At 39.0% G+C, this 13,024-nt stretch overlaps 1 protein-coding gene across 4 annotated transcripts in view; it reads left to right on the top strand.

Annotated features, from left to right (window-relative positions):
- The window catches only part of LOC114461271 (ATP-binding cassette sub-family A member 1-like), a 50,460-nt gene that overhangs the window by 33,552 nt on the left and 3,884 nt on the right, over positions 1 to 13,024 (top strand). Inside the window, exons 20-43 of one of the 4 annotated variants that reach the window (XM_028443506.1) lie at positions 651 to 782; positions 877 to 1,016; positions 2,020 to 2,157; positions 2,268 to 2,497; positions 3,293 to 3,365; positions 3,518 to 3,720; positions 3,861 to 3,912; positions 4,071 to 4,178; positions 5,306 to 5,454; positions 5,549 to 5,673; positions 6,525 to 6,623; positions 6,735 to 6,924; positions 7,031 to 7,125; positions 7,209 to 7,241; positions 7,336 to 7,441; positions 8,255 to 8,329; positions 8,564 to 8,733; positions 8,832 to 9,009; positions 10,410 to 10,525; positions 10,613 to 10,757; positions 11,658 to 11,781; positions 11,859 to 11,988; positions 12,109 to 12,292; positions 12,392 to 12,498. In XM_028443506.1, coding sequence (XP_028299307.1) covers positions 651 to 782; positions 877 to 1,016; positions 2,020 to 2,157; positions 2,268 to 2,497; positions 3,293 to 3,365; positions 3,518 to 3,720; positions 3,861 to 3,912; positions 4,071 to 4,178; positions 5,306 to 5,454; positions 5,549 to 5,673; positions 6,525 to 6,623; positions 6,735 to 6,924; positions 7,031 to 7,125; positions 7,209 to 7,241; positions 7,336 to 7,441; positions 8,255 to 8,329; positions 8,564 to 8,733; positions 8,832 to 9,009; positions 10,410 to 10,525; positions 10,613 to 10,757; positions 11,658 to 11,781; positions 11,859 to 11,988; positions 12,109 to 12,292; positions 12,392 to 12,498 — 3,102 coding nt within the window. Of the gene's footprint in view, positions 1 to 650; positions 783 to 876; positions 1,017 to 2,019; positions 2,158 to 2,267; positions 2,507 to 3,292; positions 3,366 to 3,517; positions 3,721 to 3,860; positions 3,913 to 4,070; positions 4,188 to 5,305; positions 5,455 to 5,548; positions 5,674 to 6,524; positions 6,624 to 6,734; positions 6,925 to 7,030; positions 7,126 to 7,208; positions 7,242 to 7,335; positions 7,442 to 8,254; positions 8,330 to 8,563; positions 8,734 to 8,831; positions 9,010 to 10,409; positions 10,526 to 10,612; positions 10,758 to 11,657; positions 11,782 to 11,858; positions 11,989 to 12,108; positions 12,293 to 12,391; positions 12,499 to 13,024 lie in introns of all 4 variants that reach the window. The other 3 variants (XM_028443355.1, XM_028443421.1, XM_028443285.1) reach the window with 3 other exon arrangements.

Genomic DNA, 13,024 nt, shown 5'->3' with positions numbered 1-13,024 from the left:
TTTCTTTTGGTTGTCCGTGTGTGTAGTGACCGAAAGTTCATTTTGTCTCGTAAGTTATGCAAGTCTTAGTCTTTTCAATAAATAGTTTCTGAATGTTTTTGGGTATTTTTTGTTGTTGGCGGGCACTGTAATTTAAAACATTTCCTTCTCTGTCGAGTACAGTCATACTTTTTGAAACCTTTTTTTTTTTTCATATTTAATATGCGGTGGCCAACTAATTTGATTGTCTGGTGTAACACAGAGAATTTTAGTTTTATTTACTTGTTTAATGTGATTGCCTGTTTCCAAACTAGATAATTTTTGTTTTTTCTATATTAAAAGATAGTTTCTTGATAGCAAACCAGGTTCTTATTTTACTGAATTAATTTGCAACATCACTTATTATTTTTTATAGATCAGAGCCGTAGCAAAAAAGATTTGTGTCATTAGCAAACAATGTCGGTTTCACGTAGACATTTACACAAATCATTAATGATTTATGTATAAACAGCTTTGGACCCAATACAGATCCCTGGGAACACCACATTTAAGGAAGAACAATTTGCCCCTAAATTAACAAATAGCTTTCTATTGCAGTTAGCCCATAGTAGCACAACATCATTATGAAACTAACATATTGGTTGCGTTCTTGTATTTTTTTTCCCCTAAAGGTCAATCCTAACAGGGCTATTCCCACCCACCTCTGGCACAGCGTACATCCTCGGCAAAGACATTCGATCTGAACTCAGCAACATCCGTCAGAATCTGGGCGTGTGTCCTCAACACAACGTGCTTTTTAGCATGTACGTAACCAAGAACAACAACAATCAAAGCGGGAAATCTTTATGCGTTCTCTGCCTTATTTCCGTTTTGTGATTGGCTGCTGTTTTACTCCAGGCTGACAGTGGAGGAGCACATCTGGTTCTACGGGCGCCTGAAGGGGCTTCCGGAAGAGAAGGTGAAAGCTGAGATGGAGCAGATTGTGAATGATGTCGGACTTCCACACAAACGGCACTCTCGCACCAACACGCTGTCGGGTTAGTTTTCAAAGTTGAACATTGTACATGTAATTGCTTTTTGTAAGAACAACTCATTGACTGCCAGCCTTTTTCAGAACAGATACCCCCTGACTGCCAGCCATTTTAGAGCATTTTGACTGATATTTTAGGAATTTTTTTTACAATGACTATATAAAATTTGAAACCATATTCTGAAAGAACAGACTCTCTACTTTCGTCAGTAAAAAAAAAGTTTGTTTCTTGCTTGTTTTGTTTTTCCGTAATCAGCAGTCAAATATAGTTAGGTTTCACACAAAATGCCAGTTTCTGAACAGAAAGCTGAGAAAACAGGCTTTTTGTGGAAACAAACCTGTCATGCAGAACAGTGACTTTGAGGCTAATGCTTTTTGCTTTAGTGACACCTCTAACACCTTCTTTAGAAGAACAAAAACAACACTGAGACGAGGCTTTTGATGGCAAAATTATTCATTTTTTTGCTATCTGGGTCAGAGTTGTATGGTGCCCTTACAGTATGTTGGTCTTCCTCCAAGTCTCCACCCCCCCTCTCTCCCCACACCCGCAACTTCCTCCTCCTCCCTGACATGCCGAGGCTCACCGCCTGGCCCGGGTTGATGATTGTCTTCTCTCACGATCGCGACACAATCAATTGTCGTCTCAGGTCCACACATGCTCTGCTTGTGTGTGAGCTGCTTGAGCTTCACCGTCTTCTTACGTAGTGCCATTTTCTACCTCGTCAACTCTTCACCTCTTCCCGGTTGTATATTCCCTTTGCGGCTAATCTTTCATCCAAAGGTGCACTGCTGCCACCTACATGGCACCAGTTGGTCACTACATCACAGTACAAGTCTGATATTCATGGGAGCGCACCACCGCACTGTCTCCTAGCAACCCCCATTGAAAAAAATAATTGACGTACATATACGTCAATGGCAGTGAACAGTTGGATTTGAAATTACTTATATTTACGTCAGTGGCAGTCAGTAAGTTAAGACTTAGCTCAAGCGTGCTGTTTCCTGTTTAGGCGGGATGCAGAGGAAGTTGTCGGTGGCCCTGGCTTTTGTTGGAGGCTCAAAGGTTGTGATCTTGGATGAACCCACGGCCGGTGTCGACCCCTACGCTCGCAGGGGGATTTGGGATCTGTTGCTGAAATATAGACAAGGTAAATCACACCAATAGCGACATTTTAGCTATGCAGTATTACTTTAGTTCATTAATTCACTGATATATCTCCTTTACTTGTTATCAATAATGGCAATGTCTGCATCTCAGGCCGCACCATCATCCTGTCCACTCATCACATGGACGAGGCAGATATTCTAGGGGACCGCATCGCCATCATTTCCCACGGCAAACTGTGCTGCGTTGGCTCATCTCTCTTTCTGAAGACCCAGTTGGGCACGGGTTACTATCTGACCCTGGTCAAACGAGACTATGACCTCACGCTGCAGTCCTGCAGGAATTCTGCCAGCACCGTGTCCTACAGCAAGAAAACCGAGAAGGTGAGAAAGGTATATTCATGACTTATTTTTGCACCTCCCCACCCCACATAAAAGTAAACACAAAAAATTACTCCAAAAAAATCACAAAATGACAATAAAATTACATATGACAACTTATTATTCATATAATTGATTCAAAAAGGCACAAGCTGACTACGAAAATACATAAAAGACAGCATAAATACACAACATGATTCCAAAAACATACAAACTGACTGTGGAAATACACAAAAGAGGAAAGAAATACGCAAAATGACAATACATTATGCAAAACAGCAACAGAAATACACAGTGTGACTACAAAACATACAACATAGCAACAAACACACACAAAATGACAAAAAAAAAAACACAAAATGAGAAATGAATGACAAAAAATACACAAAATTACAATAAAACTACATATGACAACTCAACAAATGATAATTGACACAAAAACACAAGCCAGCTACAAAAATACATAAAAGAGAACAGAGAAAGGACAATAATTTACACAAAACAGCAACAGAAATGCACAACATGATTCCAAAAATTTACAAAATAATAAACATACACAAAAGGACTAAAGAAAAACCACAAAACAAGAATGAACACACACTAAAGGCAAAATTATCTACAAAACAAAAAAAAATATACATAATGACTCCAAAAATACTCAAAAAAACAGCAAAACCACCCACACAGATTTTTTGTTTCGCTGTATTAATGCTACCTAGAGTAAATAATAGAATAAAAGCAGATTTGTTTCAGTAAGTCTTTTCTTTGGATATTGAAGGCATCTTCTTTTCCTTTCAGGAGGACAGCGTATCACAAAGCAGCTCAGACGCAGGCCTGGGCAGTGAACCAGAGAGTGAAACCACCACTATTGGTAAGAGCTACCATTCAAATAATTATTATGAAAGACAATCCACTGTATTAAAGGCAATATTTGTAACGTAAATAAAGCATTTCATCCAATCCTAAAGTTTGAGTGTGAATCGTTCCATTTTTACAAACTAAATATCTCTGCGTTGCCCACAGACGTTTCCCTCATTTCCAACGTGATTTTTAAGCACGTTGCGGAGGCCCGTTTGGTGGAAGATCTCGGACATGAAATCACCTACGTCTTGCCTTACCAGTCTGCTAAAGACGGAGCCTTTGTGGAGCTGTTTCATGAGCTTGATGACAGACTCACTGACCTGGGAATATCAAGTTATGGAATATCTGATACCACCCTAGAAGAGGTAGGAGCACTGATGTTCTCAATGCTTGATCTAATTTTGGTCCTCGTAAGCAAAATGTCCTAAGCAGGTTAACACAGATCTACAGTATGTACTGTATTATATTACAGTACAGGTTTGAATTTTGTTTCTTTCTCCTACAGATTTTTCTCAAAGTGGCAGAAGACAGTGGAGTAGATGCTGTCGAGCTTTCAGGTGAGAAACACACAATTTAAATTACAAAGTAGCTTCTTAAATAAAAACAGCTCTAATATCCCACCCCACATTTCAAACAAATGAATAAAAAAAGGACATTTCCAATTTAAAACTAAACGACGCTTTTTTTTTTTTTTTTTTTTTTTTTTTGACACCAGACGGAGTCGTTCCAACTCGCACTCGCCGCCGTCATCATGCGTTTGGTGATCACCAGAGCTGCCTGAAGCCCTTCACTGAGGATGACTTTGATTTCAATGACTCTGAAGGTGATCCAGGTAGAGCTTGAATAAACAGCGTGCAGGGAAATGATTATTAAGCCCAAGTTTTGTCTGGGTGAATTATAATCATAATTTCGGAATTGACAATTAATTGCAATTATGACATCATTATTTATCAATTACAATGTAATTAAACGCAAACTCGTGGAACCATGTTGCAGTTCTATGGCTTACACATATGTACAGTAGTTGACAATCATTAAAATATGTTTGAGATCAAGTTTTCTCGCTACCTGTAAAAACAAAAAAAAAAAACGTAATTTAATCGAGGTGTATACTGACAGACAAAAGGCTCAGACGCCCACACCAAAAATATTAATCTTAATATTTTCATTGATTAGGAAGCCTCACAAGGTAACCAAGAGATGAGAAACAAATTAGATGATAGACATGGGTCAACCTGACCTGTTATCATAAGATATGCTAACAGAAAGCTAAAACAAGAGGATGGATATGGTGTTATTTATTAAAGACTCAGTAACTGTGATTTATTGTAATTGAACTTTAGTCATTGAGAACGTAATTGTAATTGACTTTCAGGGTAAACATAATCATTTTAATTGTAACTGGGAAAAAATACCAGTCAACATTTTCAGAATTGAGTTGTAATTGAAAATGAATAATTGAAGATGTAATTGTAATTCTAAAATGTAATTGACCCTGGATCCAACACTCCTGAATCTAATGATGATGTCACATGAGAGCCTGATAATGAGCTACCCATTACAATCAGGTGTGGTGCATCTAGAACATGCAGGACAGGGGCTCTCTAGGACCAGACTTGTGCACTTCTGCTCAACAACAACAAAGTCAGATATCCATGAATGTAATGTTGTTTAGAGAGTTGTGAAAAAAAAAAAAGATTTACTGAATAAAAAAGCACAAACCAAAATGTTAACCAGTGTCTACGTCAGCAGGATGGTGTTTATGTGTGAAAGTACTGTGAAACTATTGTAATTAATCTATTAGAGAATAATAACAGGCACTTCTGGTGTAGATTATTAACTGTTTGCTAATGACTGCTAGCTTCCACGTCAGATATTGTGCTTATAACCATGTGTACAGTCGTGTTCTCACACACAAAGCTAAAAGTATGCATGAATGGCTGTGTCCAGAATCCCGTGAGACCGATTGGCTCAGTGGAACAGATGGCAAAGGTTCGTACCAGGTCAAAGGATGGAGTCTGAAGAGGCAACAGTTTGTCGCTCTGCTCTGGAAACGATTCCTCTACGCACGGCGCTCAAGGAAAGGCGTTTTTGCTCAGGTGTGTTGACGCAGTTTTTATCATTGTTAACTAACGTCCAAGGTTTGAGATTTGTCACCGTATGTGTAACATCTCATTCTGTTGTTGTTTTTAGATCGTTCTCCCAGCTGTGTTTGTGTGTATCGCCTTGGTGTTCAGTTTGATTGTTCCTCCCTTTGGAAAGTATCCCAGTCTGGCTCTGAACCCTGGCATGTATGGAGAGCAGTTTACCTTCATCAGGTACCGTTTGGATTATCTTTATCCTCAGTTCACTACAGAATGAATCATCCCTATTGGCAGATGTTTCAGCTTCATTAGCTTCAGTAACAATAACAGCGAAAAAGAGATTATATAGATATTCAGCCTACAGCACAGTGGTTTTTAACTAACCTTTATTGGGTCGTGACCTCATTTGACACTTGTTAACACAAAGAGACATTATTTTCCCTCAGAGTTAGCTTTTAATAATGTTTATTATACTGTGTTAAAAATAAAGATTAGGCCAGGATTATGTGCACAAAGTTGGAAAATGTGCCAACTCAGTTTATTTGAACTATATTTATATTTGAGAAAGTGAAAGTATAGAATAAAGTTGGTTAAGATTGTGTGGGTGGTGTTATAATTTAAGGGTGACCACATTATTTCCAGGCAACCCCACATGGGGTCACTACCCCAAGGTTGAAAAACCCTACTATAGCACATTAAACATGCATAGGATTATCTAACTGTCCTCATGTCTGCATTGCCGCTATTTTAAACTCTTCCATGTAATGTAAAGTGCTTGCAAAAGCTGTGGACACGTCTGATAAAAGTATCAGTTAGATATCACTCAGAGTTTTTAAGCAGTAATAATTTTAATAAACATGAATGGCACTGTTTTTGGGTATATTCAGTGATCTAACACTAGTATGTGACATTTCATTTTAACTTTATTTCAGACCAATTTGGTCCATATGAAAGAGGTACAAACAACAATAAATACAAAATATTAACATAGAGCGTATAGTTAAAACACATACAAACATTCCCACCAATGCTTCCAATAACAGGAGGAATGACAGTAAAGTGACGTGTTCATTTTGTCTTCGTAGCAATGATATACCCGAGGACCACCACAATAACAAACTTCTGAAAGCCTTGACGGACAAACCCGGTTTTGGGACACGCTGCATGAAGGAGGATCCCATCATGTGAGTAGAACGATGACATTATCCTACAGTCGGATACATCAACATAAAAGATGATTTGCTCCCAAAAAAATGTAATTTTGAGATTCATCTGAGTAGTTTTTCTCCTTCCAGGGACTTTCCTTGTACATCAGTGGAGGAGGAGTGGGAGGTCCCTGAAGTGCCCGTTAGTGTGATGGACATGTTTGAGAACGGTAACTGGACCATGGAGAACCCGTCTCCTCTGTGCGAATGCAGCTGTGAGGGACGGAAACGGATGCTTCCCGAGTGTCCAGCCGGGGCCGGCGGGCTTCCTCCACCTCAGGTTAGCAACAATAAACACATACTGAAGCTAAACAACACCTAAAAATAATAGGAAATTCATTCCCCAGCCAAAATTAACTTGTGATTATGTTTGTTTTTCTATTCAGGTCAAAATCAGTGAGAAAGATACTCTGCAAAATTTGACTGGAAGGAACATTTCGGACTATCTGGTGAAAACTTATGCGCAGATCATCGGCAAAAGGTAACACAACACTTGTGACTTTGATGATGTCGACTTTGATTTTTAATTTGCAAGCTCTCATGATTGTTGTTTACTCCTAACAGTCTGAGGAACAAGATCTGGGTCAATGAGTTCAGGTTCGTTTTTACACTTTTTTGTGCATCAACAAAATGGAGTTGTGTTCCTCTTTGTCGTCCTCTCACCATTAAATGGTTTCCATCTCTCTCACAGATACGGTGGATTCTCTCTGGGTGCCAGGAATTCCCACCTGCTCTCCCATAAAGATGAAATCGATGATGCTATTGTTCAGCTGAGGAAACGTTTTCACCTTGAAAGGGTGAGAAATTTGAATTTTTCATTCATTCATTCAGCACACATTAAATAAAAAAAACAACATTAAAGGTGCAAAGATGGAACAAAGCCCAAATGGCTTGTATAAGAGTTCCACCCCTTTCAATAAAAATGCACAATTAATCTTTGATATATGAGGAGAAATTGTATATAAAAAAAGTGCATGAAAATTTATATCAAGACAATGCAAATATTGAACAAAATATCAATTAAAAAATTAAAAAAAATACAAAATTAAAACATATGCATATACAGTAGATACTTAGAGACATACACCCGTATACACATGCAAATACAAACCTACATATTACGCGTGGATTGTGATCATGGTGAAAAAGCATAAAGTATATACTGTACATGGTCCATAACACAACAAACATATGAACAAATAATACATTAAGTTGTTTTCTTAATGTCTTTTTAGAGAGTGAGTAGGAGTATGGACCTTATTGGGGGAGATAAACTATTCCAGAGCAGATGGCCTCTATAGGATATGTTAAATTGATGATGTGATGGTAAAGGGTAACAATATAAAGAATAACTTTTCATTACTGTGTCTTGTTCGGTATGATTGTATATTTAAAGTAAAAGTTAAAAAATATTGTAAAGTGACGGAAACATCTTGCGTGCGATTAATAAACTTTTGTAAAAAACTAAGATGTCAGATAGATGTTCACCTTGGGAACGGGAATGATCTCATCCACACAAATAGATTTAAAGTAGCCTTTCAAACAATAAAAACAAACGTTGGTTTTAGCGATCATACCAACTTATCATATCTACCTCACTCATTTCCCAGGGAACTGCTGCAGATCGTTTTTTCCGAAGTCTCTCCAGTTTTATTCATGGTTTGGACACCAAGAACAACGTCAAGGTGAGCTCACACTAACACACTGATTGCTTAAATGGCTGTTGTGAGCATTTCGCCACCAAAACGCCTGAAAAACAACTATAATAACGCAAAATGCAAATGTTGCTTTTGAAAAACACATCAACTAAAGGAAGAAAATAGCGAAAGTGTAAATATGCATTCTTTTTGAAATTATTGGACAAAACTCTGTAACAAATGTCGATTTCTGTGTCATTTTGCTTCTCTTTATCGTCTCAGATCTGGTTCAACAATAAAGGCTGGCACAGCATCGGCTCCTTCCTCAATGTGATGAACAACGGTATCCTACGGGCCAGTTTGCCCGCAGGAAAAGACCCAACAAAGTTTGGTATCACCGCCTTCAATCACCCACTCAACCTTACCAAGGAGCAGCTGTCCCAGGTGGCACTGTGAGTATCACAGCAGTTATATAGTAATAACGACTGTTCACACTGGGACCAAAAGCCTTTTGAATTCTCATTTCTTCCTCTCACGTGGATTTCCCCAGGATGACGACATCGGTGGACGTATTGGTGTCCATTTGCGTGATCTTTGCCATGTCCTTCGTCCCAGCCAGTTTTGTGGTCTACCTCATCCAGGAGAGGGTAAACAAGGCCAAGCACATGCAGTTCATCAGTGGAGTGCAGCCTTTCCTCTACTGGCTGGCCAACTTTGTGTGGGATATGGTAAGAAATCTCACAACATTTGAAACGATCAACTGCAAGGAGTAGGGATGCACAATATTGGATGTTTGGCTCATTTGGCCAAAGACCGATACCGATAAGGCAAATGCAGACATAAGATAAAGCTGAAGATGATGTAAGATTAGTAAGAATTCCTTTTGCAAAATAAGAAAAATCTTCAACATACGTTATGTAGAACAAGCAATCTGCTCCTCAAATACAAGATGGCGGCTCTTGGTCACGCCTCTTCACATGTGATGAGGCGTCTACTAGAGCTGGGCGATATGGACCAAAACTCACATATTGATATTTTTTTTTTCAAAATAACGATATACAATATAAATCAAGATCATTTTAATTCAAATTAAATCAGACCAGAAAGACAATTCTGGCATAAATTTGCTGATGCAAAATGCCAAACAGGCTCATTTATTAACAAACAGCTGCACAACATGTGCCACTTTTTGGCTTTTTCTCCTGTAAGGGACAGCACCTGTGAGTGAGTTCTGTCGTGTGGCTTGTTTAGGGGAAGTTCTGGGTTAGGACACAGTCAGAAATTCAACTGTGCTTTTCATGCTGTTATGAGAAGTAGTGAAAGCAGAGACTCCTAAAACAATTATTTTAATACAAAATGAGCTTTTAAAAATATGCATATTATTATAGTCAATATTGTAATTTTCTATATTGCCCAAATACAAAACTAGATATCTTGAATATAGATATATTGCCTAGCTCTAGCGTCTACATATATGGTGCCTATGGGTTGATCAAGGAAGCAAAGCCTGTTATTATATCAACGAAATGGCCGATGTCTGATACTTAAAGGTAAGGTAGGTAATTTTCTCTAGATACACTTTTTAGGTTTTTGGTTGAAAATTTCTTTATGACCTGACAAAAATTAAGATTTTATGTGCTCTGAAAAAGGAATGAAGAAAATCTGTCATCTGTAGCAGCTGTAAACCTGTAAAAACTTCGACCAATAAAAAAAGACGATTTGTTTTTTTTTAACCAATCACGTCTCCCTGTCCCCTGCTCGCTCTCTAGAACCCTCGCGGGCACGAGCCCACAGTCAAACCGCGTCACCGGTGACTGAGTTAAAACAGAGTTTTTGGTCACGTTTTTTTAACATATATAATGATAAAGTTTAGCGTTTACTTACTGCTGAATGAGACATGAGACGACATAGTTTCTACACGTGTGAGTGAGATGGAGCACAGAGGGGAGAGGGGGGATAAAGGCGGAGCCCTCGGAGGATGCTACATTCAAAATCACACTAGTTTTGAAAATTACCTACCCTGTCTTTAATTTTAAAGCCAATATCAAACGATTCCGATAACGTGCTGATAATATTGTGCATCAATGGTCCATTAACCAAAGCCTTTCCTTTCTTCCTTTCTTTGCAGTGTAACTACATCGTCCCTGCCACACTGGTTATCATCATCTTTGTGTGTTTCCAACAAGAAGCCTACGTCTCCTCTACCAATCTGCCTGTGTTGGCATTGCTGCTGCTTCTTTACGGGTAATTTGAATGAGTTGTGAGCGTGTTGGTTATTCCGTCAGCCAGTTTTACTTCAGCCCTAAAATCATGTGTTTTATTTTTCTGCAGATGGTCAATCACACCTCTGATGTACCCAGCCTCTTTCTTCTTCAAGATCCCCAGCACAGCGTACGTGGTTCTAACCAGCGTCAACATTCTGATAGGAATCAATGGCAGCGTGTCCACGTTTGTCCTGGAGCTGTTTGGAAGCAATGTAAGCATTTATCAGTGGTCCTCAACCTTTTCAGCCCGGGACTCCAAAAATAAAGATGCTAGACCCCGAGGATATGTGGAGACAGGGTCATCTATTAGAGGGAATAAAGGGGAGAGCTTTTTGGGGCCCATTAGATAAAGTCAGCAAAATGCTGGTCCATTGTTCTATGAATCTGTGATAACCACATTTATTTATTTATCTGAATAATATCCACTGTTATCCAGGAGGTTTAGCATTATTAGTGCCATAGAATATAGTCGTTGTAAAGATTTAAATCCTTGTTTTAATCAGAAACAAAATGGGTTAAAAATGATCAAAAATGGTGGAAAAGGTGCTGAAATGGGATTTTAAAAACCACAAAAATTGATTAAAAGTCGCAAATTAGAGTGGCCAAAAATAGACAGAAAAAGTGTCAATATTGGAACGGTTAGTGTGAACAATTAGTTTAAACTAGCAAATAATGGGCATGACATATCGTGAATGTGGCTAAATTGGCAAAAATAAGCATGAAATATAGTGATAAGACAATGGGTGGGAAAAGTGGTTGAAAGGGTTTACAAGTGTCAAAAATGTCTTGAAAGTGGGAAAAATGTGCAGAAAAGGCATTTAAATTGGATGGAGAAATGGCATAAATGGGAGTAATGTAGCAAGAATGCATTGAAAGGAGCAAAATTATGTCTAGAAATGTTTTTTGTCAAGTTTAGTTGCAGAAAAAAGGTAAAAAAAATAAGCAAAAATGGGCTCAAATTGTTTAAAAAATATTTAGTGGTTTTGAAGGCATCCGGCAACCCCCTCCCAGTGTTTCGCGACCTCAAATGGAGTACTGACCCCGAGGTTGAGAGACCCTGCTCTAACTTTTTGTCTGCAGAAAATAAGTGTATGAATGACTTCCTTTTTCAGGAGATCGGTGGTATCAACGACATCCTGAAGAACGTCTTCCTCATCTTCCCTCACTTCTGTTTGGGCAGAGGACTGATAGACATGGTGAAGAATCAGGCCATGGCTGATGCTTTGGAGAGATTTGGTATGTGGATGACACTTTTTCTTGGGATATACAGCAGACGGTCATCTTTTTTGTTACTAAAATGTGTTTTTCCTCAGGTGAAAACCGTTTCCGTTCTCCTCTGGCCTGGGACATGGTCGGTAAGAATCTGTTTGCGATGGCCATCGAGGGTGTGATCTTCTTCTGCATCACCGTTCTCATTCAGTACCACTTCTGCTTCAAGGTCAAGTAAGTGAAGCAAGGCGTCAGAGCTCACGTTGAATTCAGAGACCACCTACACATGTGATGTGCTAAGTCAACGCAATAAAAAAACGATTAAAAGCGTTCTCCATCTGTGTGATCGTGCAGGTCCTCCACCAGCCATCTGAAGCCCATCGGAGAGGAAGACGAGGATGTGGCCAGAGAGCGACAGAGAATCCTGAGTGGTGGAGGCCAGTCAGACATCCTGGAGCTCCGACAACTCACTAAGATTTACAAGAGGAAGCAGAAGCCGGCAGTGGATCGGCTTTGTGTTGGCATCCCTCCTGGAGAGGTACCATGATTCTCTACCGATGAGAACTAAGACTCACTTTAATCGTTCTGTTCTGTTAATAATCTGAGGTTTATTGACTGTTTTCTCTTTCCTATCCAGTGTTTTGGATTGCTGGGTGTGAATGGAGCTGGGAAAACCAGCACCTTCAAAATGTTGACTGGAGACTCTATGGTTACCAGTGGAGAGGCCTACCTGGCAGGCAAGAGGTAAGAGACACACTGCAGCATCGTCACACCGAACGCAACTTTAGGGACTCTAGTCATTTTGCTTCATAGCTTCATCTACCCTACTGATTCAAAGGTATGCGTCCATGCGCCACTTGTACTTACGGTTTAAATGCTCAACTTACAGAGTTAATAAAGGATGATTTCACTCAAAATATACTTAGAATTCAAAAGGCTTATTCAAGGAGAATGCCACTTTCATTTTGGCCCCAGTAGGTTTGTCTACTGAGCCGGAGGCTTCACTTTCAGGACTAAAGTATTCCACACAAAGTACTACTTATGTTCTAAGATTTTATAAGTTGAATCCACCCGAATAGTACTTATTGATATTATGATATCATTGAGATTTAGACAAATTGTGTAATTATCAGGTAAAATAATAATGGAATCATATGTAATGGCCCTAGTGGTGTCTATATTTCATATAGGACATATTTTTTTTAACTTTGACCAACTTCCAGCGACTCAGATCGTACGATTGAGTAGCTTGAAGAGAGGTCGACGTTGA

The sequence above is a fragment of the Gouania willdenowi genome, chromosome 1 (genome assembly GCF_900634775.1).
Source record: "Gouania willdenowi chromosome 1, fGouWil2.1, whole genome shotgun sequence".
Classification (NCBI taxonomy): domain Eukaryota; kingdom Metazoa; phylum Chordata; class Actinopteri; order Blenniiformes; family Gobiesocidae; genus Gouania; species Gouania willdenowi.
This window is presented reverse-complemented; position numbering and strand designations above follow the sequence as displayed.